At 35.7% G+C, this 24,613-nt stretch overlaps 1 protein-coding gene across 1 annotated transcript; it reads left to right on the top strand.

Moving 5' to 3' along the window:
- Nucleotides 1–4,347: 4,347 nt before the first annotated feature.
- Nucleotides 4,348–23,991, top strand: LOC143243273 (peptidylglycine alpha-hydroxylating monooxygenase-like). Its single transcript, XM_076487125.1, has 8 exons — nucleotides 4,348–4,809; nucleotides 9,720–9,777; nucleotides 10,407–10,651; nucleotides 11,900–11,960; nucleotides 14,670–14,750; nucleotides 16,787–16,866; nucleotides 21,366–21,415; nucleotides 23,294–23,991. Exons 1-8 carry the CDS (start codon nucleotides 4,669–4,671, stop codon nucleotides 23,469–23,471), a joined length of 894 nt encoding a protein of 297 aa, XP_076343240.1. The 5' UTR covers nucleotides 4,348–4,668; the 3' UTR covers nucleotides 23,472–23,991.
- The last annotated feature ends 622 nt before the right edge of the window (nucleotides 23,992–24,613 follow it).

The following is a 24,613-nucleotide window of genomic DNA, read 5'->3' as shown; positions in this document are numbered from 1 at the left end:
AAGCTTGATGAACCGGTGGAGTTGTTTTCTCGGGACTTATGTATAAGCTATGCTTTATCACTAGTATTAAAAGTTTTTCTTCTTTTTCCGAATACTTTATTCAGCTAAAGAGATATTTTTTCAAATCTTATTTTAGTTCACTGCGCGAGAGAAAGTCAGCTTAAAAGTTGAGTAAGGATATTTTATAGAATTCTGTTGTCAAGTGTTCTACATGTAGTTAGTTGCTAAGCGAATTTATTGTTGAACGTATTAAGTGAAATATTATTTTCGGGCGTAATATTCAGATTGTTGTCGAGTTGTAGACAAAACATGTAAGTATCAAATATATATTGTTGGTTCGCGTTACGTACAAGTTTGTTTTAAAGTTGTTTTTTCGTGTCTTAAATTTAATTTCGCATGAAGCTACACGAGAGCTCTTTGCTATTTAACAGTCTATACTGCAGGGGTGTGCAACAGGCGGCCCGCGGGCCACAACCCGGCCCGCCAAGCCATTTAGTGTGGCCCTAGTTGTTGTAATCTAACCATGTGGCCTGATCTGTAATCCAACGCAAATGGAATATTTTTAAAAGCATCGATCCTACGGGATTCCCAGGCTTCGACTCGACAAACTTCTAAAATTATCTTTGCTAGAGAGGAGCAGGCCGAATTCGATTGGTCGGCCTCCTTAGGGCATGAATAGGTGACGTGCACTAGCACTATTGTCTACGACTCAACGTCATGTCCTGAACCTCGCCTTCGCCCGCTGGCGACAATTTTCCCTAACCTCTGCTGTCCGTCATTCATTATTGGTGAAAATTTTATTACCTTTTACAGTTACTACAAGAGATTGAAGGTAAATTGATTATTATTTAGCATATTGTTGTGACTTTACTGAATTTATTAAAATTTTTGCTTTCAGATGCATCTGATTCTATGTACAGTGTGACCTCGTTATTCGCGGGGTTACGTTCTTTACCCTCCCGCGAATAGCGAAAACCGCGAATATTGGATGCAGTTTTAAAACGTATATGTATGCGATTATATACTATATGAAATGCTTCCCAAACACTAATGATACTTATACTCATTGATGCAGTAATAATGTAGCAATATTGCATACTGCTATGTATTTCACTAAATTGTACCGTGCGTTACCGGGCTGTGCTTTGCCGTTTGCGTTGTTGGGGAAGCTGAGGCAGTCAGCCAATAGCAGTCCAATCTTGTTTGGTGAAGACGACAATTGATAAAACGGCTTGATTGAGTAAATACAACAGAAATCTCCTCGAAAAGCCCTTTCAGTCTCTGTGACCTACAAAACGCAGTTCGCGCATAACCCGCGAATATGCGGGGCCGCGAATAGGCGAGGTCACACTGTATTTTGCTATTCTCAATTAATTTAAGTACCGGAAGGCTATGATCGGGATGCCAATTTAGAAACATGTGTTTCTGTCCATAAGAGGTTCCATGTGTAAATAAATTCTATGTTTTTTTCTACTTTGCTATTTTCGTGAGAATAATTTTTGTTTTGATTTCAGGGCTAGTAAAATGTCAGCAGTTAAGAAACGAAAAATTGATGATGAGGGAAGGTTATTCAACAGTGAATGGTGCACAAAATATCTTGTTGTCCCACATAATCAAGGTGTTGTCTGCCTCGTCTGTCAAACTACAATTGCAGTCATGAAAGAGTACAATATTAAGCGACATTACGCAACTAAGCACTCCTCCCAGTTTGATGAAATTGATAGTCAGGCACGAAAGGACAAAATTGAACATTTAAAAACATCCATTGAAAAGCAACAAGGTGTTTTACCACTTTCAAGAAAAATTCAGAACTGGTGACAAAACTGAGTTTTAAGCTTTGTGAATGTATGGCAGAAAAGGGAAAGCCTTTCAGTGATGGAGAATTTATTAAAATTGTTTAACAATATTCACAGAATATGCATGTCCAGAGAAAAAATATTTGGTGGAGCAAACTAGCCTTTCCCGCTTTACTGTCTCACGCAGGACAAAAGATCTTTCAGAGGACATCAAAGAAACTTTGAAAGAGAGATTGAATTCGTGTGAAGCTTTCAGTCTGGCTTTGGATGAAAGCACTGATATCAATGACACATCCCAACTTGTCATTTTCATCAGAGCTGTTACTGCAGGCTTTGATGTTTTCGAAGAGTTTTAGATATGGCAAGCCTTTCCTCCACAACCACAGGACAGGATATTTGTGAACAAGTGCTTAAGGTTGTAGAAAAGTTTGAACTGAATCCTTATAAATTATGTGGTGTTACAACAGATGGTGCTCCTTCCATGACAGGTAGGACAAATGGATTCACCAAGAAATTTCTAACTGCAATTGGAGCACAAGACGTAGTTGTAAGCCATTGCATTATTCACCAAGAGAGCTTGTGCACCAAAGTTCTGGATTTTGCAGAAGTCATGAAAAATGTCGTCCAATGCGTAAATTATATTCGAACACGAGGATTAAATCATCGACAATTTAAAACTTTTTAGATGAGCTGGACAGTGAGTATTCAGATGTTTTGTACTTCTCTGCTGTACGTTGGCTTAGTAGAGCTGCTACTTTGAAGAGATTCTGGAATCTGCGAGAGGAGATTAAGTTCTTCATGGAGAGCAAACGTCAGAATGTGGACTTCTTGAGCAATGAGAACTGGCTGAATGACTTAGCATTCCTCACAGACATTACACAGCATTTGTCTGATTTAAACTTAAAACTACAAGGGAAAAGTCAACTTGTGAATAAGTTGTTTGAGCATATTTGTGCTTTTGAGAAGAAATTGGAACTTTTCCAGGTTCAGTTGAGAAGAGCCATATTGACCCATTTTACATGTCTTGCAACCAGGAAACTGGAATTTCCTAATCTGGATTGCACCAAATATGGAACCAGTGTACAAAAGCTGCGTGATGAGTTTGCAAACAGATTTCCAGATTTCAGACAAACTGAAATTAGATTGAAATTGTTCGCTCAACCTTTTGATTTGGCAGTGGAAGACAGTCCTGATGATTGCCAAATGGAACTCATTGAACTGCAGGCTGACATGGACACTAAAAGGAAATTCTCTGAAAACAGTTTGCTAGACTTTTACAAACTCTGTGTACGTGAAAAGTTTCCCAATTTGTCCCGTCATGCACAAAGAATTGCCTCCCTTTTTGGTAGCACCTACTGCTGTGAGCAATTTTTCTCCAAAATGAAGCTCATCAAAACCAAATGTAGAAGTCAGCTGACTGATGAACATTTGACCAGTCAGTTAAGAGTGGCAACCACTTCTGTCAAAGCTGATATTGACAAGCTCTGCAAGGACTCTAAATTTCAAGTGTCGCACTAAAATGATCACTCATGCAAAAATATAAAATATTATTGCTTGCATTTTGAGATTTTTTTTTAATTTATTGTGCATGTACACGAATAAGCTTGTTTTTTTTAAGTGGCCCCGCTTGATTGATGAAGTTGGTTATATGGCCCACCGACGAAAAATGTTGCACACCCCTGGTCTATAGAATGACAGCTAGTTATCACCACCCACTGCGAGCTCTTGGGCTACTTTTGACCTTTACATTAAAATGTCCCTATGGCTGAAAGAGCGACCCTATTTGATGACGTGCATTCGAATACGCCCCCCTTCGGATTACGAGTCGACTGCCTCAACCACCTGGCTCTGCTGGGCCTTTAAGTTATATTTGCATGTGTGTATAAATGTTACACACATTTTGTATTTTGAGATAGAAAGCAGTGTTTTTTCGCTTTTTTCTAACGATTCTTCGGCATTTTGGTTTTTTCTCGTTTGTTGTTTAGCGCATGAGCTGTCTGTGCTAAGGCCACCACTGTTATCGAAAAATCGTTTTTAGCGTTAATTCGCGTTCATACTTACACCTGTACAACTGTGGACCTTCACTGATATAGTGTCTTTTGAACAACTTTATGTGCATAGGAAAATACAAATGTTAAAAAAATGTTATATTCCTTTGTTGTTTCCAAATATAAATATAACTCTGTTTTTTTGTTTTGTTTTCATGACAGTTCATTGGCGTCCAATGTTACCTACACGAACTTATATGTATAATATGTAAAAGAAACGAAACGATGAAAGAAACCACTCGTGGTAAGGTGATGTCACTTCTGCAAAAGTGTACACAATGTAATATGATAAGTAAAATGAGAGAATTTAATATAGAAAATGAAGGAAGTTTGATAACAGAGGAACAGGAAAAGAAGAAACACATCTTCGCAGAACGGAAGTTAAGATTCAATCACATAATGCTATTTTTAGAAGCATAATATTACTATAATATTCGTATGTGTAAATTATCTTGAACGTTACGTTAACCTAGATTTCTGAGCGCTCAATGGTCAGTGTTTAATTTTTATTAACCGGTGAACTTTCTTTCAGGAACCTTGTAACGTCACAAACAAGTTGTTCGTGAGCTCGGGTTGTTTAAGCTTGCTCTGTGCTTCTGTTCAATCACAGAAACAGTCTGTTATTACTTGTGTAATTTGTTTTTTCGCTGTTCACCTCGGACCGGGGGGACACTTTGGGACAAGCACGTAGAACTTGAGGTGTGTGGTAGCTTAGCAACACACTTAGAAACGTAATACTCGCACAAAAATCGATATAATTTCATCCCACGTTTCAGCAGCGACTTCTTATATCATATCGACGACGTGCAGGACCAGTAGTTAAAATGGGTTTCTCATCACGACTAAGGAAGCTCTATTCAGTCACAATATTTTGGATTTTGTGGTTAAGCCTAAAGTGTATGTTACATCCCGTTTCTGCTGAAATAAAGCTTCCGTTACTAATGCCTGATGTTCAGCCTAAAGTGGTAAGTATTCTGTTTAAGTACATAGCTTGAAGTTTTGTACGTATACTACCATATGGTAGGAAAGTATTTTCTTAAGATGAAGTCTGTTACATTACGAATTTAGTCAGTATCTAATATATGATTCCAAGTTCTGTTGCTATATTCCAATATCTGTTTTTCCAGTTGTTTTACCCGTACAAAAAAAAAAAAAAACACGTCATTTGAATATCTTTAAATCTTTTACGAATAAGACATAATACAAGGCTGTAATATGGTACATTCAGCATATTATACAATCATTTATTGCAGTCATGTTTATAAAGAACTTTTTAAACTTTATTAAAGGAAGAAAGCATGAATGTAACAAACGTAGCATCTGTTTTGTTTTTAAGTTTTGTGTTTAAAAACATATTTGCTTTTCTTGATCTTAACAGAATGACTAAATCTAAGACATAAGAATGGATGGTGAAAATATTCTTTCTGAAAACCTGTTTGAACTTGTTATCAGTAATTAGAATTAGTATTTCATCTAAACAAGCTACATACACAAACCTTAAAAATTAACAAATATATGTTGATTTATTTGTTGGCTAACTTTAATGATATCCAACAAATAAATCAATATATATTTTGATATATGAGTGGTATAATTCTAATATATTATATACAACGCGTATTATCAGGTATAAATAATGGCAGAACGTAAACAGAGAAAATTTGTTTTGATTTTCGGGCAAACCTACACAAGAGCTATCTGCGCTACCCGTCCCTAATTTAGCAGTGTAAGACTAGAGGGAGGGTACCCACCACCAAATCTTGGGCTATTCTTTTACCAACGAAAAGTGGGAGTGACCGCACATTATAAACCCCTACGACTAAAAGGGTGAGCATATTTGGTGTGACGGGGATTCGAACCCGCGATCCTCGAATTAGGAGTCGAGTGCCTTAAACACCTGGCCATGCCGTGCCTAACAGCGAGAAGATGCTATTATGTAAATATATCTTATAGAGAGAAAGAAAAAAACGTTTGCCGACCAAAGCAAGCTAATGAAAGATGGATATAATATTTTTAGGTGTGATATAAATAATAAAAATGGAAGTAATTATTTAGAAAGTACTTCATTTCTCAATCCTTCAAATTATTTGAATATTTTCTTTCTTTTGAACATTTACATTTTCCCGACCATTTCTGTTTTGAACCAGTAGAAACATGAGTGGTGATGGCTCCACCAATATTTTCTGAAAGGGGCACAAATACATTTTGCTTCCACCCAATATTAAAATATAAAGAGTTTTAGAGAGGAAAAGGCCAGTTGAGTGGCACTTCTGAAGTTACAAGAAAACTTCTGAAGGGATGGAAACATGCTTGTGTCCACGGCGGAAATTCGAACTATAGATTTTAGCGTCGTAAACCCAACGAACGATATATTCACCTATTGTATTTTGATGAGTAAGCTCACTGCACTAAGAAGTTTGTATTTTTGGTGTGCACTAGCAGTAAGCTCACTGCACTCAGAAGTTTATTTTCTTGGTGTGCACCAGCAGTAAGCTCACTGTACTTGGAAGTTTGTTTTTTTGGTGCGCACCAGCAGTAAGCTCACTGCACTCAGAAGTTTGTTTTCTTGGTGTGCACCAGCAGTAAGCTCACTGTACTTGGAAGTTTGTTTTTTTGGTGCGCACCAGCAGTAAGCTCACTGCACTCAGAAGTTTGTTTTTTTGGTGCGCACCAGCAGTAAGTTCATTGCACTTAGAAGTTTGTTTTTTTGGTGTGCACCAGCAGTAAGCTCACTGCACTTGAAAGTTTGTTTTTTTGGTGCGCACCAGCAGTAAGCTCACTGTACTTGGAAGTTTGTTTTTTAGTGCGCACCAGCAGTAAGCTCACTGCAGTTAGAAGTTTGTTTTTTTGGTGTGTTTTTTAATTTCGCGCAAAGCTACTCGAGGGCTATCTGTGCTAGCTGTCCATAATTTTAGCAGAGTAAGACGAGAGGGAAGGCAGCTAGTCATCACCACCCACCGCCAACTCTTGTGCAGCTCTTTTACCAACGAATAGTGGCATTGACCGTCACTATACAACACCCCAGGGCTTAAAGGGCGAGCATGTTTGGTGTGACGAGGATTCAAACCCGCGACCCTTGGATTACTAGTCGAAGTGTCCATATAATTTTGTAGTTGGGTCGTTGTTCTTTGTGTGTTGATATTTACTGCACTCAGTGTCACATGTGTCTCAAGTTACACCACTGTTGAAATATGCTAGTGACGATTTAAGGTTTACGAAGCTGTTTTGTCGTAAGTCCGGAAATAATTTATTAACTTTAAAATATGTAAATATCTAATATATATATACACACTCACTAAATATACCTTATACGTTTATATAATAAATTATAATTTTAATGAAGCTGTTTCTTCAGTCTAGGTACCGGCATGGCCAAGTGGTCAGGACGTTTGACTGATAATCTGAGGTCCACGGGTTTGAATCCCTGTCGCATCAAACATGCTCGCCAATTCAGTCTTGGGAGCGTAAAAACGTGACGGTTATTCCCATTATTCATTGATAAAAGAGTAGCCTAATAGTTGGCGATGGGTGGCGATGACCAGCTGCTAAATTTGGGATGGTTAAAACAGATAACCCTTGCGTAGCTTTGCGCAAAAAAAAACAACAAAACAAAAACAATCGTCAGTCTACTAATAAGAGCAGTAATAATGGCAAAGAAACCTCTTTACGTGTGTGAATTTCGAAACCTATTGCTGACGTATGGTGTCCTTGGTAAAACGGCACGAGTCAATCTAAATCACTCCCATTTCCCGTCCTTGACGAAAATAGTCTCAGCGACACCTGAAGAGCAGTAAAGAAACGTGTTTAATAAATATTTCGGAAAAAAAATGATCCAATGCTCAGTTCTGCGGAATCTTCCCTGGCTTCAAGATAAGCTGGGGGCGAAGAGAGGCATTTAATGCTGAAATTCTGGATTTGATGCCTATTGTGCATCCAGCGCCACTAGGTCAAGCGCAGTCTCTTCACAACGAATTATGTTAAATAATGGCTCCAACACGTGGGTGTTGGATGAAACATCAAACAAGGTATTTATTGAAGAAAAGTTTTGATGAAGGACATGCAAGCCTGTTTCATTTATAGGAGTGTTAATAAAGAAACTAATTCTAGACTGACCAGAGCATGTTTGTACAGGGAAGGGTTGTGACTAATTTTATGTTCATATAGTCTAACAAGTTTGTTTGTTTTGAATTTCATGCAAAACTACATGAGGGCTATATGCACTAGCCATCCCTAATTTTGCAATGTAAGATTAGAGGGAAGGCAGCTAGTCATCACCACTCACCGCCAACTATTGGGCTACTGTTGTACCAACGAATAGTGGGATTGACTGTAACTTTATAACATTCCCACGGCTGAAAGAGCGAGCATGTTTGGTGTGTTGTGGATTCAAACCCGCCACCCTCATGCACTTTAAGCGCCTTAACCACCTACCTAGCCATGCCGAGCTTCATCTAACAAAACTGGACTTTCGTTCCCAGTCACTCATCAGCTCGTGCGTAACTGTAGTGGACAGATTATAAAGAGCATAATGTGTAGCTTTGTGCTTAACAACAGATAATTAAACTTTTATTAATATAGTGATGTCCCTCAGGGGTCATGGTTTTAGACTTGTTTTTTCTCTTTTTTTAATATAATAATGATATTAACAGGGACATCATTAGTAAGTTAAGTTTTTAGGTGACAATATATGTATTGAAGATGTTGATGTACTATAGAATGACTTGAATCAGGTTGCAGTTGGTCAAACATCTGGTTGTTGATCTGAATTATTGTAAATGCAATTTAATGTGTTTGAACAATCATGGCTGGAACCATCCGTTTGATATAGATGGGAGCCAACTGCATAATGCAGCTGAACAAAAGGATATTGGTATACAATTATCTTAAGAAACACATTTTGGGTGTGCTTATGGAGTTATTCATTACATGTCCAAAGAGGCCACTATCTCTATATAAATCCTCACTTGGTTTTAATCTCCCTGTGTAAGAGAGGAAGGAGTGGATTACTACAACGATTCTGGGAATAGAAGAATCGTGGCATTAGGATAGGTTAAGATATCCTAAGTTGTTTTATCTTAAGATAAAAAGGGTTAGAAAGATTTGTATTGAGATGTACAAGATTATGTTAGAGACCAGCAAGATATAAGTCTCTGACTTATTTGTCCTCACTTTTGAAGATAAGTGGAGAGGACAAGTTCGTGACTTGAAAAAGACAGATTAGACTCCAGTTAGGACTGGTTTTGTTGCTAATCGGATGATTGACTTATGGTCTGAGTTGCCTGGAGGGCAAAATTTACAAAGGAGAAAAGTTTAAAAGTTTCCCTTTGTTATAGGTGCGTGGGCAGTGAAAGACCAAATGGTCACTTGATGTCCAGATAAAAACATTTATCAAACCGACTGGTGAACTAATCAGTTTTGTTTCTAATCATGGCAATCCTGTTTATAACAAAATAATTATTGCTTTCTTTGGCAGTTGAACAAAATTTTATTATGTAGGAAAGTATAGAGAAAAGAAAACCATTCACCTCGATTTTATTTTGATGGTGAGTTACAATACTGATACAGGTTGACCTTGTAATTGTCTTATTTTAAAATTACTCAACTAACATTCGAGTTGCCAGAGGATTTGAGTTGGATTCATCTAACAAAGAATTACTTGCTCATTATATTTCATTTAAACAAATGGAAATAATTCTCACAGTATATTATAAGAAGAAGAATGCAATGCCATGCAGTGGGCTATCTGTGCTGTGCCCACCAATGGTATAGAAACCAAATGTTTAACATTACGAGTCTTTGACATCGAAAAAGTGTACATATTTACATGGCTTTTAGCTTTAATGTAATATATATATTTATTTATCTTTACATTTAGAAAGACTTCTATCTTTGTACGGCATTTCAAATGCCCAGAAGTTTCTGCTCCTACATAGGTAAGTTTATTTTTAACTTTTTTTTTTTTTTATGTTAAAAAAAACAAAGAAAAACATAACTACTGGTTGTTAAGCAGTAATCCTGAATGCTTATACATCTAATTTTTTTGGTTCAATCCCTGCATTGAATATCGTAATGATGAGCTGTTGTGCAGCTGTGCTCTTAAATAAAAAAAAAAAATGTTACTAACATAATACCGAATACCTGATGATAATAGTGATATAAATTACCCATTTTATTTTAAAAAATACATATAACATTGTGAGATATTTTTATCAGTAAATTAGCTGTAGCAAACACTAATGAAAAACTGTAATACCAATAAGATTTAATCGTGACATTTTGGAATTTTGTTGGAGTATTACTAATGCACTTAGTTGTACTATTCCATTATGTTAATGTTAACTGTATTCAATGAGGGGGAAATACTTCAAAGCAGTGTCATATAACATTGAAATATTCAGAAAAATTATGTAACAATAATACATGTGTGATAGGTGTAAACATTTTTATTAGTAATTCAGTAATACCAAGAGTAGGTAATATTGTAATAATAACAAAGCATCACGTTAACAAAATTAATAATTGTTTGTCTTCCGATATACGTACAATTTCTTTACCATTTCAGTGGAGTTCCAACCCAATGCCACCATGCACACTGCTCATCATATCCTACTATTTGGATGCTCCGTCGTGGGATATCGAGAACGAGACACTCCTCGTGCTGTTTGGGACTGTGGTGAGATGGGTGGAGTTGGGCGGGGATCCCAATATCGCCGTGCTCCTATATGTTCTGAAGGTTCTCACATCATTTACGCATGGGCAAGAGATGCTCCAAAACTAACGTTACCTGAAGGTAAAAAGCCGATTTTGGTACATTCTGTATTTATAATAAGGTTGTAGGGACCAGCTAGCGATTGTTCTCATGGTTAGTAACTTATACAATCAACCACTTCAATCCTAGAACAATTTTCTGTTTTTTATATTTCCAGATGATAATTAGTAATTTATATCTACAATTATACATCTAAATCTCATCCATTGAGCCTTGAATCTGCTAACACTGTGATTTTTTGAAGTGGATGATATAAACTAGTTAGTAATTAGTATCCAGCAAGAACAGTTTAACAAAATAGCTAATTAATAATTAGATTTAGGCAATTGTATAGGCTACTGAAATGACAACAACTTGGCAATTGTGTTAAGAGTAACAAGCACAAATTGAATGGTGGATTCACTGTTGCGAACCCTGTTTTCAAAATTTTGATGTTTCTTTGCTAGAAAGAGTTTGTCATAACATATAGAAATTTCATGAAAATGAAAGCTTTTGTAGAAGAAAGAAGTAATGATACGAGATTTCCAGAATGAAACTTCATAGTTCAGCTAATGAATTAAATAATAGGAGTTACTGTAGCTATTCATCAGTGATCAACTTGGTAAGTTAGTCGGTGAAATATTTGTTGTGCCAGCTATCGATCGACTAGCAAGGAAATTCTGCAAGTGAGATTATTTATGAGTTAAGAGTACATTAGTTTCGTAAACTGTGAGAGAACGTTATTTATGAAGTCTTAAATACTTAAGACAAGTATTTGTCTTAAATATTTATCATATTTAAAACTTAATTCAAAAATTAAGGCATTCCTGCTTTAATTATCCAGCAAAGGATAATTACAGTAGGATAATTTGTAACCTACTGGTTACAGCATTTAACTTTTTAGCAGAAATGAGCCACAGGGTTAAATGTAATCCAATATAAAATGTAATTTAACTGTAACACACAACCAAACTGAAACTGATCATTTGTTGTTTATTTATTGGCTTTTAAAAGAATGATTACAAATACTTGTGTTTATTTCATCTAGTGCTTCAAACGTCATAGTTTTTATCTGATGTCTACAAGCACAATTTATTGATTTAATAGAAAATTTTAAATGTTTTTATCAGCAACACAAATATTTTTTATGTAAATATAAATGTATTTATAAATATATATGATATTATTTTTGATGGGTGTTTCATCATTATTATTGCAATACAAATACAAGCTCATAAATATTGAGTGAAGTTCCAGTTATTATACAGGATGAAATGTAACGTAAATTATTATATCACATTTGACAGAGTGAAAGGGCTGGAGTGCTGCAACTTGGAACTGATGGACGAATTCCAGCTCATAAAGAGGGTAAGTACAAAAATAACATACAAACACTGAACCTTGACAAAGTGTTCTAGAACTCAAGATCATAATTAGCATAGAAAATGATACAATAGTTACATGACAGTGTATTTTGTAATACCATATCTTTTGGTCTGTATTTTAATCTTAACTGAGCTTGAATTTTATTAAATTTAGTTCCAGTAATAATTCATTTGTAACAGTTTTGCCAAAAACAGATGATCACCTGGTGAAGTAATTCTTGATGATAAGAAATCCACTTGAAATAAAAATGTATCTCAGAATGACTGGTATGGGTATTAATATTTTTATTGATAAAGAGAGAACAACATTTCGACCTTCCTAGGTAATCTTCAGGTTTCTTAACCAGCCATTTTGAGATACAAAAATGTCACTTGCTCCATTTAGAACTGGTGATGTAGTCTAAGTTTCTTTAGTTATTAAATTCACAGGATAATTATAAAGGTGATTACACTATGTAACAAAATTTTTACTTTTTCTTGTTCCTGGGCGTAAAGTGTTATTTCCCAATTGCTTATGCCTAAATTAATGGAAAAGACATATTTTTCTCTTTACTTTTGTGACCTGGGTAATGAAATTTCCAAATTTACCCATTTTCTGGAACATTCCAGGTAGATTCAGTGCTGAGTAGCTGATAGAGAATTTTCTTGAATTTTCTAGAATGTTGTAGAAGCCTCAAAGCTGTGCTGCTCCATAACGGGAATAAGGATCCGTTCTTCCCCTGGCCGATTCGGTGCACCTCAAAGAGGAATATAAGAGCATGAAGACCTTGGTAGAAGTCTTGAAGTATGATGAGTATGACTGGGAGGTTATCGGAGACTTCAAAATGGTGGCATTCCTGGTGGGGCTCCAAGGAGACCTTACCAAGTTTCCCTGTTATATTTGTCTTTAAGAAAGCAGGAACACAGAGTTTTCTGTGGGGAGGCACAATGTCAAGTCTGAACCACTAGTGGATTTCCAGAAGGTGTTATTCCCACCATTGCACATAAAATTGGGTCTTATGAAACAATTTGTCACAGCTCTTGATAAGGAGCCTGCAGCCTTTAAGTACCTTCAAGACTTCTTCCTTCCTAAGCTGTCTGAAGCAAAGGTTAAAGCCAGTTTCTTCAATGGACCACAAATAAAAAAGATCCTGGAGTGCACAGAATTCGTCAAAAAGCTCAGTATGAAGTAAAAAAAGCATGGGGCAGCTTTGTCACAATGGTTCAGGGCTTCTTCGGCAATCACAAGGCCAAATATTATGTGGAACTGGTTGAGGCTCTGGTGAAGAACTATGGCGAAATGGGCTGCAGGATGTCCCTGAAAGTCGGTATCCTTGATACTCATCTTGATGAATTCAAGGAGAACATGGGAACATACTCAGAGGAGCAAGACAAAATCTTCCACCAAGATATACTGGACTTTGAATGCTGCTATCAAATTTCAAAAATCTACTCACTTCTAAACATTTTTGTATAACTTTAGTGTAAATACATGTAAATCTTAATTCATATGTCGTTTTATTCACACCTTATGTAAATGTAAATTTGTCCGTTTTTACATAGAAAATAGGTTAATTTCTAAATTTCATTATCCAGGTCACAAAAGCAAAGTTTAAATGGAATAATGGTCATTTTCTGTACTTTTACAACATAAGCAATTAAGAAATAACACATACTATCCAGGAACAAAATTTGTGTTACATAGCGTGATTATATCTTTAAAAACTCTTAATCTAGGGAAAGCTAAATTTTATCAGAGGAACCATGAGAACTGAATGTCTTATCTGTGTAAGTTTGAACAGGATACATTATCTTAGCAGTATCCTGCAGATTGACATATATTTTATGTACATAATCGAACTGATATTGTTGAAAATAGAGAGACAGAAGAAAAAATGAAATCAGAACTGGTCTGGTAGAAAAGTGATTTTATTGTACAGGATTATATGGCTTCAAAACAAAACCATGTAACACATCCATACTTTCTTCAGTAATACCTCTGATCTTAATGCAACAGGTCTAGTGATTGAGGCACCTGGGTTTTGATTCCCCGTCACTAAACATGCTCACCCTTTTAACCGTGGGACATTATAATGTGATGATAAATCCTACTTTGCTTTGGTAAAAGAGTTAACGATGGATGGTATTGACTATTACTGCTAAATTAGGGATGGCTAGTACAAGTGTCCCTCATGTAAGTTTGCACAAAATTCAAACTTAATGCATCTCTGTTGTAGTTTTGCTTCTTTAATACAACTAGTTTTAAGATACAATGATCTTAAATATGAAGGTTTCCTTATAAATTACTTTTTAATACAGTTGTGTCGACTGTACAAGATAGTTGTGTGTTCCTTTTAAGTGATATATTTATTGGTCATTGAAATCAGTCTGACAGTTGAGGTTTAGCATATTTTTTTATAAATCTCATGTTTTCAAAGCTCCCATTGAAATTGTTTTCATATTGTTAAGTAAAACACCCAGCATTTAAGAGGGATGATTTATGTTGCAGTAATTTATTTTGATGATTTTGGGAATATAACCACAGAACATCAATCTTCGTATTCTGAAAGAAATGGCTAATTGAATTTTCAACTTAAAATATAAAATTAATGCTTGAATATGTTAACATTCTATAATATACCAAAAAGATTTACTTATATTCTCTCTAATTTACTTGGATATTGAAATTAATCTTTCTAATGGATGTATTTAGAGCACGTGGAAACAGAATGTATGATCCAGGACCAAATAGAAATTCATCCTTTCGCTTTTCGGACACACACTCACCAGTTGGGTAAGTATTTGCTAACATACTAGTGTTAAACTTGAAGCTTGATAACATCACACTCACACACACACACACACACACATATACGTTCATATTTAGTTTCCAGCTGCTATGTAAATTGCATTGTGGTATACAAATAGTAAGGACAGCAATGCCCTCTATTTGCATCATATATAAATACTTCAGTATTTCAACTCACACGTCCTTCTCACTTAGAGTGAGTACTTCCTATTGGACTAACTTTATCAGTCTGCTTAAATTTGTTGTTTGCTCGGTTCTCCTATATATCTATTTGGTAATGCTAAAAATTGGAATCGGAATAACATTTCTTGTCTGTATTTTTGGTTGGGAAAGTAAAAGTAAATATAAAAAACTGAGGCTGCACTATTCTCATATGCTGTAATATTATCCAAGAATGATAAAACTTTTCTCTACAGAATAACTGGAGGTCTGACAGAAATTTATTGTAGAGCGAGTCTGAATTTTCTAACTTTGATTGACGCTTAAGACACTGGACACAACGAAACAATATTTGACTCTCAAAAACAATAAATGTTTGTATGGACTAAAGAAAGTTCCTTTGTTGAAAAGAGTCTCCCCCTCTCCATTATTAATTTGTCCCAGACTGAGAAAAGCATGCATGGCATTATATACAGGAAACAATATTCCTAGTCTGCCCATATTTCTTGTGCTACCCATGTGATTTTTTTTATCACTTTCACTGCTAGATAAGGGAGATTTTTTTGGTGTTATTCTTGCATGATAAGGTCACCTGGCCTTTCAATGGAAAACACTTCTAATTATCTTTACATTGTATGGAAATATTTAAAGAAATATGTACCACAAGAAAACAGCAGTGATACATCATGTGAATGACCAAGAACTGTAGGTAACTAGGTCAAGAGAAAGTTAAAACTACATGCACCAAAATAAATGAAAATTTTGAAAAATTTCTATATTAAAACATATGATAAGCCTGTATACCACAAGAGAAAATTAAACACATGCACATAGGTAAATATGAATACAAGTAACTATCAGAGTGAATTTTGCTAAATATTGATGGATTCTTTTCATCCCATCTTTTCTTCAGTGGCACAACAGCATGTCTGCAGAGTTACAACGCTATAAACTGGGGTTAGATACCCATTGTGTAGCTTTGTGTGTAACTTCACTTAAACAGATTTTTCACCATAGGACATGAATGTAATATTATACTGTTTCATTCTGTTTTTATATGTAGTCACTGGAAACTATAGAAATTATGTAAATCAATATGAAAAGAAAGTTGATTAAATAAAGCAGAATAGATTCTGGTGTTTATATATATTAGTATGAATTCATGGAATTTCTCTAAGGATATTGGAACTCATGTAATAATTGTCTCCATTCTGTTGGTTCTCCTAATCTATACCATTCAATCATTTCATTTTCCATCACAGTTTTTAAACAATTCCTATTATTTGTTATACATAAAGGTGCTGGTAATTTATGTATTTTTATTTCTATATTGAGGAATTTATATTTTCAAGTATGATTAATATATTTGCTTCATACTTTATTATTAATTGCATTTGATAACAAACAGTAATTAAATACAATACACACATAACAAATGTTGCACACATCAGTTAAATATATTTTTGTAATTCTCCAAGTGTTTTACAAGGAAAACTTTCAATATCTACTGTATTATTCAGTTTAGGGGTATGCAAGTTATTTTAAGAAGACATTTTTTTAGGTTATACATGGAGAAGTATGTGTTTATTGAGACAAATAAAAATGTTTTGTTGCACATGCTATTTGACATCTTTATCACTGAAGCAAGTAATTATAAATAAGAAACTTATTTGAATATATGTAACCTGAAATATAAGAAAGTGAAGTAAATATATGTATTGAAAAGACAAATAACCCTTTTATTTATATTATAAGTTTGTTCGAGGGATGTGTAATTCTTAATGAATTTTAAGTGCATTAGTAAAAGTTTCTACATATTTTTAGTTTTAGCTTTTAAACATGTATGTATATTTCTCATGCAGGGAAGCTTGTAGCAGGATATGTTGTTAAGCCTAATGGCCAGTGGCTGTTGATTGGAAAACATGACCTTCTGAAACCACAGGTATTTGTAGAAACAATTCGATAATCTTTGAAAATGTGTGCAATTAAAACTAACCAGGAAACGTGAGAACTATTTAAATTTCATGATATTAAATAATTCTATACGAAATAAATAATATTAACTTAATGTTAATATTACCTGTTTCAGATGTTCTACCCTGTTCAGAACAACTTGACAATTTTGCAAGGAGATATCGTGGTGAGGGTTAACAAAGGTCATTACGTGTTTTTCTGTGGAAATTGTATTGAAATTTTGTAATACAGTAAAGCACAGGGGCGTAGATTCCGGAGGGATGGTGGGTATACATCCCCCCTTCATTTTATGTGGGGGGATGGTGCATTCAATCATCCTCCCTACAGTTTGGTCTGTTGAATTGTTTTATTACATCACAGGCCTACAAATTGTGTGTTTGTTCTTGTGATTCTCGTGTTCTTACCAATCGAATTACATAATTAGGCCTAGATGTAGGCTTTTTAAGTAGCCGAAATTTACATCTTTAATATAGGCATACTTCTAAGCTTTTCGATCTAAGCGATAGTTCGTAAATATCAGTCAGTAGGCCTAAATATACATGCAAAGCTTGCAAGCACTATCTCAAAATCTACCTATGTCTTGTACGTAGTGTGAGATTAAGTAAAAGTTTCATCACAACATATTGAACAGAGCATTAAATTCGAAAATATTACTTCCAAGCGTAAACTCCCATGATCTAGATCTGGCAAGCCATTTGTAGCTTGCAGCTGCATCAATCTTATGTGTATATTGTGCGGTTTTCCTACGCCATTTGTTCTTATACATGTCTAGCCGGTTTTATTGTCGAACACCTTACTCTCCTTAGTTGCCGAAGACGCTGACTATAGTGTACGTTTAGTGTATAGTTAACGGGCCACTCGATCCGGATGCGCCCCACATCACTCCCTCCGCTCCCTTTAGTCTGAGCCTCGATTTTACAACAGGACTCATTAGACCTGTGTTTGTGGCTCTCATTAATCCATGAAATTTCAGATTATCACTGCCCTCTAATAAAGTGCTGGAGCTTTATGGTAAAAAAAAAAGAAAGTAAAAATGTTGTATTTTCTTGTATAATTAGAACACAAAAGGAGCGATTTCAACGGCCTGAAGCCTCTACTCGAATTGTATTGCTAGTTTTTTTTTAGGTGTTTTCATTTAATAGACGTGCTAATATATATTATATCACAACGTGTTTGCCTTTTGATGAGTTTTAACAGGAATATAATATATTTGTGATTGTTTAAGTATTTTTCGAGAAACTTGCAATTACTTGTGTTGTAACGAGCACACATTATTGTCCCAACGATGCCCAGCAATCAGTAAGCTCGGTAGTCACTGTGAGGTTCGCGCGTTCGACTTAAATACATTGTACAGTTCAGTCCTACTTCCATTCTGTTCTATCTTTGTTAGTTGTACGTTAGAGTTTTTCAATAAAGACTGTATTTTAGCCTGTTGAGTCATCTGGGAAACAGATTCCAATTATGACAAGCAAGCGTCTGAAACTTTCCCATATTAAACAGTTCTGCAAGCCAGTTACTTGTACTACAAGTGACAATGTAGATGCAGATAATCCAACAACCTCAAGCAAAAGAATAGAAATTTCCCATACAGAGGAAATGCCATGTTCATCACAGTACGAGTCTGAAAATACTTGTGCAACTATTGCACATTACGAACCACCAGATAGTTGTGAAACAAGTTTGTGCAGTAATAAAAAATCTGACACTCCACAGATACAGTGTAGGAAGCCATATCATCCAGACTCACAACTAATACCTCGACAGAAAGCAAAATCTCAAAATATCAACTTCCAGGGCAAGTGGTTTGATGAGTTCCCATGGCTGCACTTCGACAGTCAGACTCAAAAAGTTATATGCTTTCATTGTGCCAAGGCAGAAAATAGAGGCCTTTTTACAGAGAAATTGGAGAGGCCAGTGGAGTATACCTTCATATCCACCAGTTTGTGCAACTGGAAAAAGGCAAAACAGAAATTCAACGAACATCAGCCCTCCTCTCAGCACAGATTCGCTATATCTCCAGAAGGTTCGCTTGATGTAACTCCAGTGACTGTCCAGCTACATGATGGAAAAAAGAAGCAGCAGGAAGAATACGAAAGAAGTTTAGCCAAAATGTTCAGAAGTTTACGTTTCTTACTGCGTCAAGGTTTAGCATTTCGTGGACATACTGATACGGAGGGGAACTTCCTGCAGTTAATGAAGCTCCTGGAAGAGGAAGATCCTAAGTTGACGGCCTACTTGTCAAAGAAAACCACATTCACATCACCCCAGGCTCAGAATAAAATAATGGAGATGTTCAGTCATGAAATACTGAGGACCATAGCACACGAAGTGCAGCAAAGTAAAATCTTTGCATTAATGGTTGATGGCACTCAATATGTTACAGGTGCCGAACAGGAAGCAATATGTGTACGATACGTAGATGAGAACCTTGACGTCCATGAGACATTTCTTGGTTTGTACAGTGTGTCCAATACAACTGGTGAAACTATCCTCGACTATACTTGATGTACTGACTAGACTCAATTTAACACTATCAGGATTAAGAACACAAACTAATGATGGAGCCGCTAACATGAATGGTACGTACAGTCGATGTCAGGCAAAAATAAAAGAGAAGCAATCGTCAGCTTTGTTTTTTCACTGCGGAGCATACAAGGCTAATTTAATAATGCATCATGCAGTTGAAGCTTGTGAATGTGTTCGAGATTCTGTCCAGTGGGTATATCAACTTGGTGTCTTGCTTCAGAGGTCAGGCAAATATAAGACAATCTTTGAAAATATTGTATCGTCAGACAGCCACAATGATCCAGTTAAATACAACCCCCTACTGTGTCCAACACGCTGGTTGTGCCACCTATCTTCAATTACATGTGCTAATGATCACTACAGTGACATTGTTGATTCTTTATCTGAATTAGCAAATGAAAAATCAGATGTAGCAGTGAAAGCACGAGGTCTGCTGGACAGATTTGATAAAAGAAAGACAGTTTTAGGATTGTTGATGGCTCAGCATCCGTTAGCTGCATTAGAGGAACTAAACCGTGCATTCCAAGCAAAATCAGCGACAGTATCTGGCATGATTGAAGCATCTGCAATGACAGTTGAGCAACTGCGGGTATTGCGAACACAGGAATATTACAATAAGATATTTGATGAAGCTGAGAAAAAGGTAACTTCCCTAGATCTGGTGCCTATTGAACTACCACGCATTCGCAGACCCCCCAGAAGGATCACAGGTGATAGCTCAGCACACCATTCTGCAACAACTAGAGATTACTACAGAAGCCAATATTTTGAATTTGTGGACACAGTCATAGAACATCTGACCACTAGATTCAATGCAGACAACAATGACTTGAGGCAATATCTGGCACTTGAGAACATGATCACATCTGGCAAAATTGACAACTCGGTTATAAATTTCTATCCAGAAATCTGTGTACAACGAGTTTGAATTGCCCACGTTCAAAGGAACAAACAACAAAAGCAGTATCTCTGAAAGGTGCAATGCAAAGGATGCTTATTGTAAAATGCATGAAACAAGCCAGCAGGTGTTTAGTGAAGTGTTTCTTCTCATGAAAATTTTACTTGTATGTCCAGTATCCAGCTGCGAATGTGAACGCAGCTTTTCTGCATGAAGACGGTTGAAGACGTGGTTAAGGTCAACTATGTCTCAATGCCTTTTTAACTATGTGGCAGTTTGTCACATTCACAAAGATGAGGTCGACAAGATAAATATAGAAGAGCTTATGAAAGGATTAATAAACAGATCATCACAAAGGAGGTTTATGTTTGGGAACATGTAGACTAGAGGACTAAATGAATCTTACTTCAATGAAAAGTATGAATAATTATATGCTTAATTGTAATGATGTGTAATTTTCAAGAGTTTGCAAAGACATTTTAATTATTTTTATCAAACAACATGAACAATTTTTCAGTAGATATAAACGTATCAAGGGTAATTACTAACTTCATTAATATTTGAAAACGTAATTCATGCAATGAAAGTTATTAGTAACCTTGTCAAGTATAATGGCCATCTTTTATACTGTGCAGTGTGCAGGAATAAATTCATGTGGCAGTTAATTTGTGACACATATGTCTTTATTCTGTCAACATTTTGAAAACTGTTCACAACACCTCACTTATACAAACCTACATGGAAACGTACGTGTCAACAAGATTATTCTGTGACTGCATGTTTACAGTTTTCAGGTTCACATAATCAGTGATTACCAATTTATAAATTGAACAGTCCACATAAGTGGTTGCAAAAATCATCCCCCCCAATCGGGTGTAAAAAATCTACGCCCCTGATAAAGAAAGCTTGAATTAAAATGTTTAAAATTATTAGTTATTAGCTTATAATACTGGAGCAAATAAATATACATTAATATAAATCATAGTATTCTTGATTTTTATACATGTTATACTTAACAGTCAATTTGAATATTTTATCAACAGGCTACTCGTTGTACGATGAAAAATTTCAGAGATGTTGACACTGAAGTTGGGTAAGAAATTTCTGAAGCAAATATTTACATTTTAACATTTTTATTTCACATTCAACAAACAAACAAAAATATAATACAAATGATTGATTTCCTTGTGATTACAAAAATATGACATTTATTTTGTTTTTTAGTATATGTTTTACTTGGAAAATATTTAGTATAGTTATGAACTACACTCTTGTACAAATTAATTGAGACAAATGGTCATTTTACAATATTTTTAACATGGCGGCCGGTGTAGGCTCGCTGGACCCGCTGATTTCCTTTAATAGTCATTTTTTCACGCAGACGGCGTTATTAGCTGTGTTTTGCAGTACGGTCGATCTATTTTTGAGATATATGACGAAATTTTGAGGAATATTACGTCATTCGAAATTGCGTTAGAAGGGCAAGGAGACCAATCAAAAAACGACTTCTTACCAACTCAATGAAGAAAAATCGGTATCAGTGGGGTCTGAAATACAAGAACTGGACACAAGAACAATGGAGGAAGGTGTTATTCAGTGACGAGACTCATTTCTTTGTACAGGGTCAAAGAAGTCTGCATGTTCGCAGATCTGCTGGTGAGAAACTTCGAGAATCTCACATCAATCAGTTCGTAAAACATCCCTTGAAGAATATGTTTTGGGGCTTTTTTCATCTACTATGGCGTCGGGGGCTTACATATCGTAGAAGGTATGATGGGAGGACCACAGTACATCGAAGTTTTGTAGAGAAGAGTGGTTCCAGAATTGAAAAAAGAGATTTCCAGATGGATCTGGCATTTTTCAGCAAGATCTGGCTCCGTGCCACACATCGAAACGTGTGAAGAATTATATTATTACAATGCAAATAAAGGTGATGGACTGACCTAGAAACTCTCCAGACTTAAATCCTATTGAAAATCTTTGGGCAATTTGTATAGAAAGACTTCGGGGAAAATACTGTACTATGAATGATAAGCTAATTGAAGCCATAATTGAGGTGTGGTACCGCGATCCAAAAATTGGTAAAGATTGCAGTCAACTCGTGGACTCGATGCCAAAGCAGATTAATGATCTTCTGAAAAATAAATGATAAAAAGTATCATGTGTTAATTTGCAAGTAATTTTTGGATTCTTCACATTCCAAGCAAATGAATATTTTTTTTGTTTTTAAAATGTCTTCTTCCGCGTTGCAATTAGTCATTTCAGTAACAATTTAAATGCTGATTATGAGTGCCTCTGTGTCTCAAACTAAAAATGATGAATACTTCTCAAGTTAAATGGATGTTTTTATATACCACCACCAACAACAACAAAAAGAAATATATAATAATGAACAATAAGTAAATTCAATAACTGGTTACATTCTGATGACACTGGCCCGGCATGGCCTAGCGCGTAAGGCGTGCGACTCGTAATCTGAGGGTCGCGGTTTCGCGCCCGCGTCGCGCTAAACGTGCTCGCCCTCCCAGCCGTGGGGGCGTATAATGTGACGGTAAATCCCACTATTCCTTTGGTAAAAGAGTAGCCCAAGAGTTGGCGGTGGGTGGTGATGACTAGCTGCCTTCCCTCTAGTCTTACACTGCTAAATTAGGGACGGCTAGCACAGATAGCCCTCGAGTAGCTTTGTGCGAAATTCCCAAAAAACAAACAAACAAACTGATGACACTTATGTATTGTGGGTATTACAATTTTAATTAACAAAAAGAACAGAACAACGTTTCGGTCTTCTTAAATCATCTTCAAGTTAACAAAGAGAGTTTGCAAGTGAATCTGAAAATGATCTCAGAAGATCGATACGTTGTTCTGTACTTTGTGTTAATTAAAGTTTTATTACCCATACCAGTCATCTTGAGAATACATTTTTACTTCCAAGTTCGTCACGGAACACTTTGTTTTGTTTACTTCTGTACAGGCCAACTGGCAATGATGAAATGTGTAATTTCTACCTGATGTACTATGTGGAAGGTGACAGAATCGTAAGTAAACAGGATTGCTTCTCTCCAGGACTTCCAATCTACCGTTGGTGCTGGGACTCTCACTTGGGAAGCATTCCAAACTCCATTGATAAAGATGCAAGCACTTCAAAATAATTAGGCAGATTTCTAGTTTGATAGCATAATATTCCTTCTACATGATGTCAATTGTGTTTTTGTCCTTTTATTGGCCTCTTTTTAATTGTGTTTGAGTCTTTTATCTGACTTGTGGCCATTGTTTTGTTTAAACTCGATTTATTTTCACAGACAGACTTGTTGCTTTGCGCCAAAAAACAAACAAATAATCTTTTATTTAAAATTTAATATCAAAAACGTGTCATTAATTGGGTGAAAATGTATAAATTACTTTATCAGTGCGGTGTCAAAATATTATTGTTATTCATAGAATATTATCCAATTACACATTTCTTATCTAAAACTGTTGGTTCTTATATTAAATGTATATTCACTATAATGCTTTGAGTTGTAGCTTGTAGATATTGTACAAATGTATTTCTTATGATCTATGTCTTTTATATGTGGTTACAGTTTGTCTTTTATTGTAAGCAATGTTTCATCTCATTTGTGTTATTTTAAACAACAAAATCAGTGCTAGTAAAAATTGCACAACTTTCGAGAAACCTGACTTAGGTACTTGTATGTTTTCAGTGAAAGCAGTTTCTTATTTTCTTAGAACTTGACCATATATTTGGTAATTATTTTTAATTTTTGTTGTTTGTTTTTTTTATTTTATTCATGATTGGGCTTATTTGGTGATGTTATGTTAACCAAAGCCTATGTGGAGAAAGTGATCTAAATGAACCTAACCCTCCATGGTCTGTAAGACCAAAATCACAACAATGAGAAGAAAGCTTTTATGACGTCGCCCAAAAGTCCACTGTTTAAAGATGGAAGAAAGTTTTTATAAGTGGTCTTTTGGCCACTGTATAATAATCGACATTTCTAGGAGTTCTGGCCACCTTATAAAAGTTGAAATTTATAGGACTTCTCGTTACGTTTTATGACTAAATTTCAAGTTTATAAATAATTTCAGCGACTTGTTTGTTTGTTTTTGAATTTCGCACAAAGCTACTCGAGGGCTATCTGTGCTAGCCGTCCGTCCCTAATTTAGCAGGGAAGGCAGCTAGTCATCACCACCCACCGCCAACTCTTGGGCTACTCTTTTACTTACGAATAGTGGGAATGACCATTACATTATAACGCCCCATGACTGAAAGGGCAAGTATGTTTGGCGCAAC

This window comes from Tachypleus tridentatus, unplaced genomic scaffold, assembly GCF_004210375.1.
Source record: "Tachypleus tridentatus isolate NWPU-2018 unplaced genomic scaffold, ASM421037v1 Hic_cluster_2, whole genome shotgun sequence".
Lineage (NCBI taxonomy): Eukaryota > Metazoa > Arthropoda > Merostomata > Xiphosura > Limulidae > Tachypleus > Tachypleus tridentatus.
This window is presented reverse-complemented; position numbering and strand designations above follow the sequence as displayed.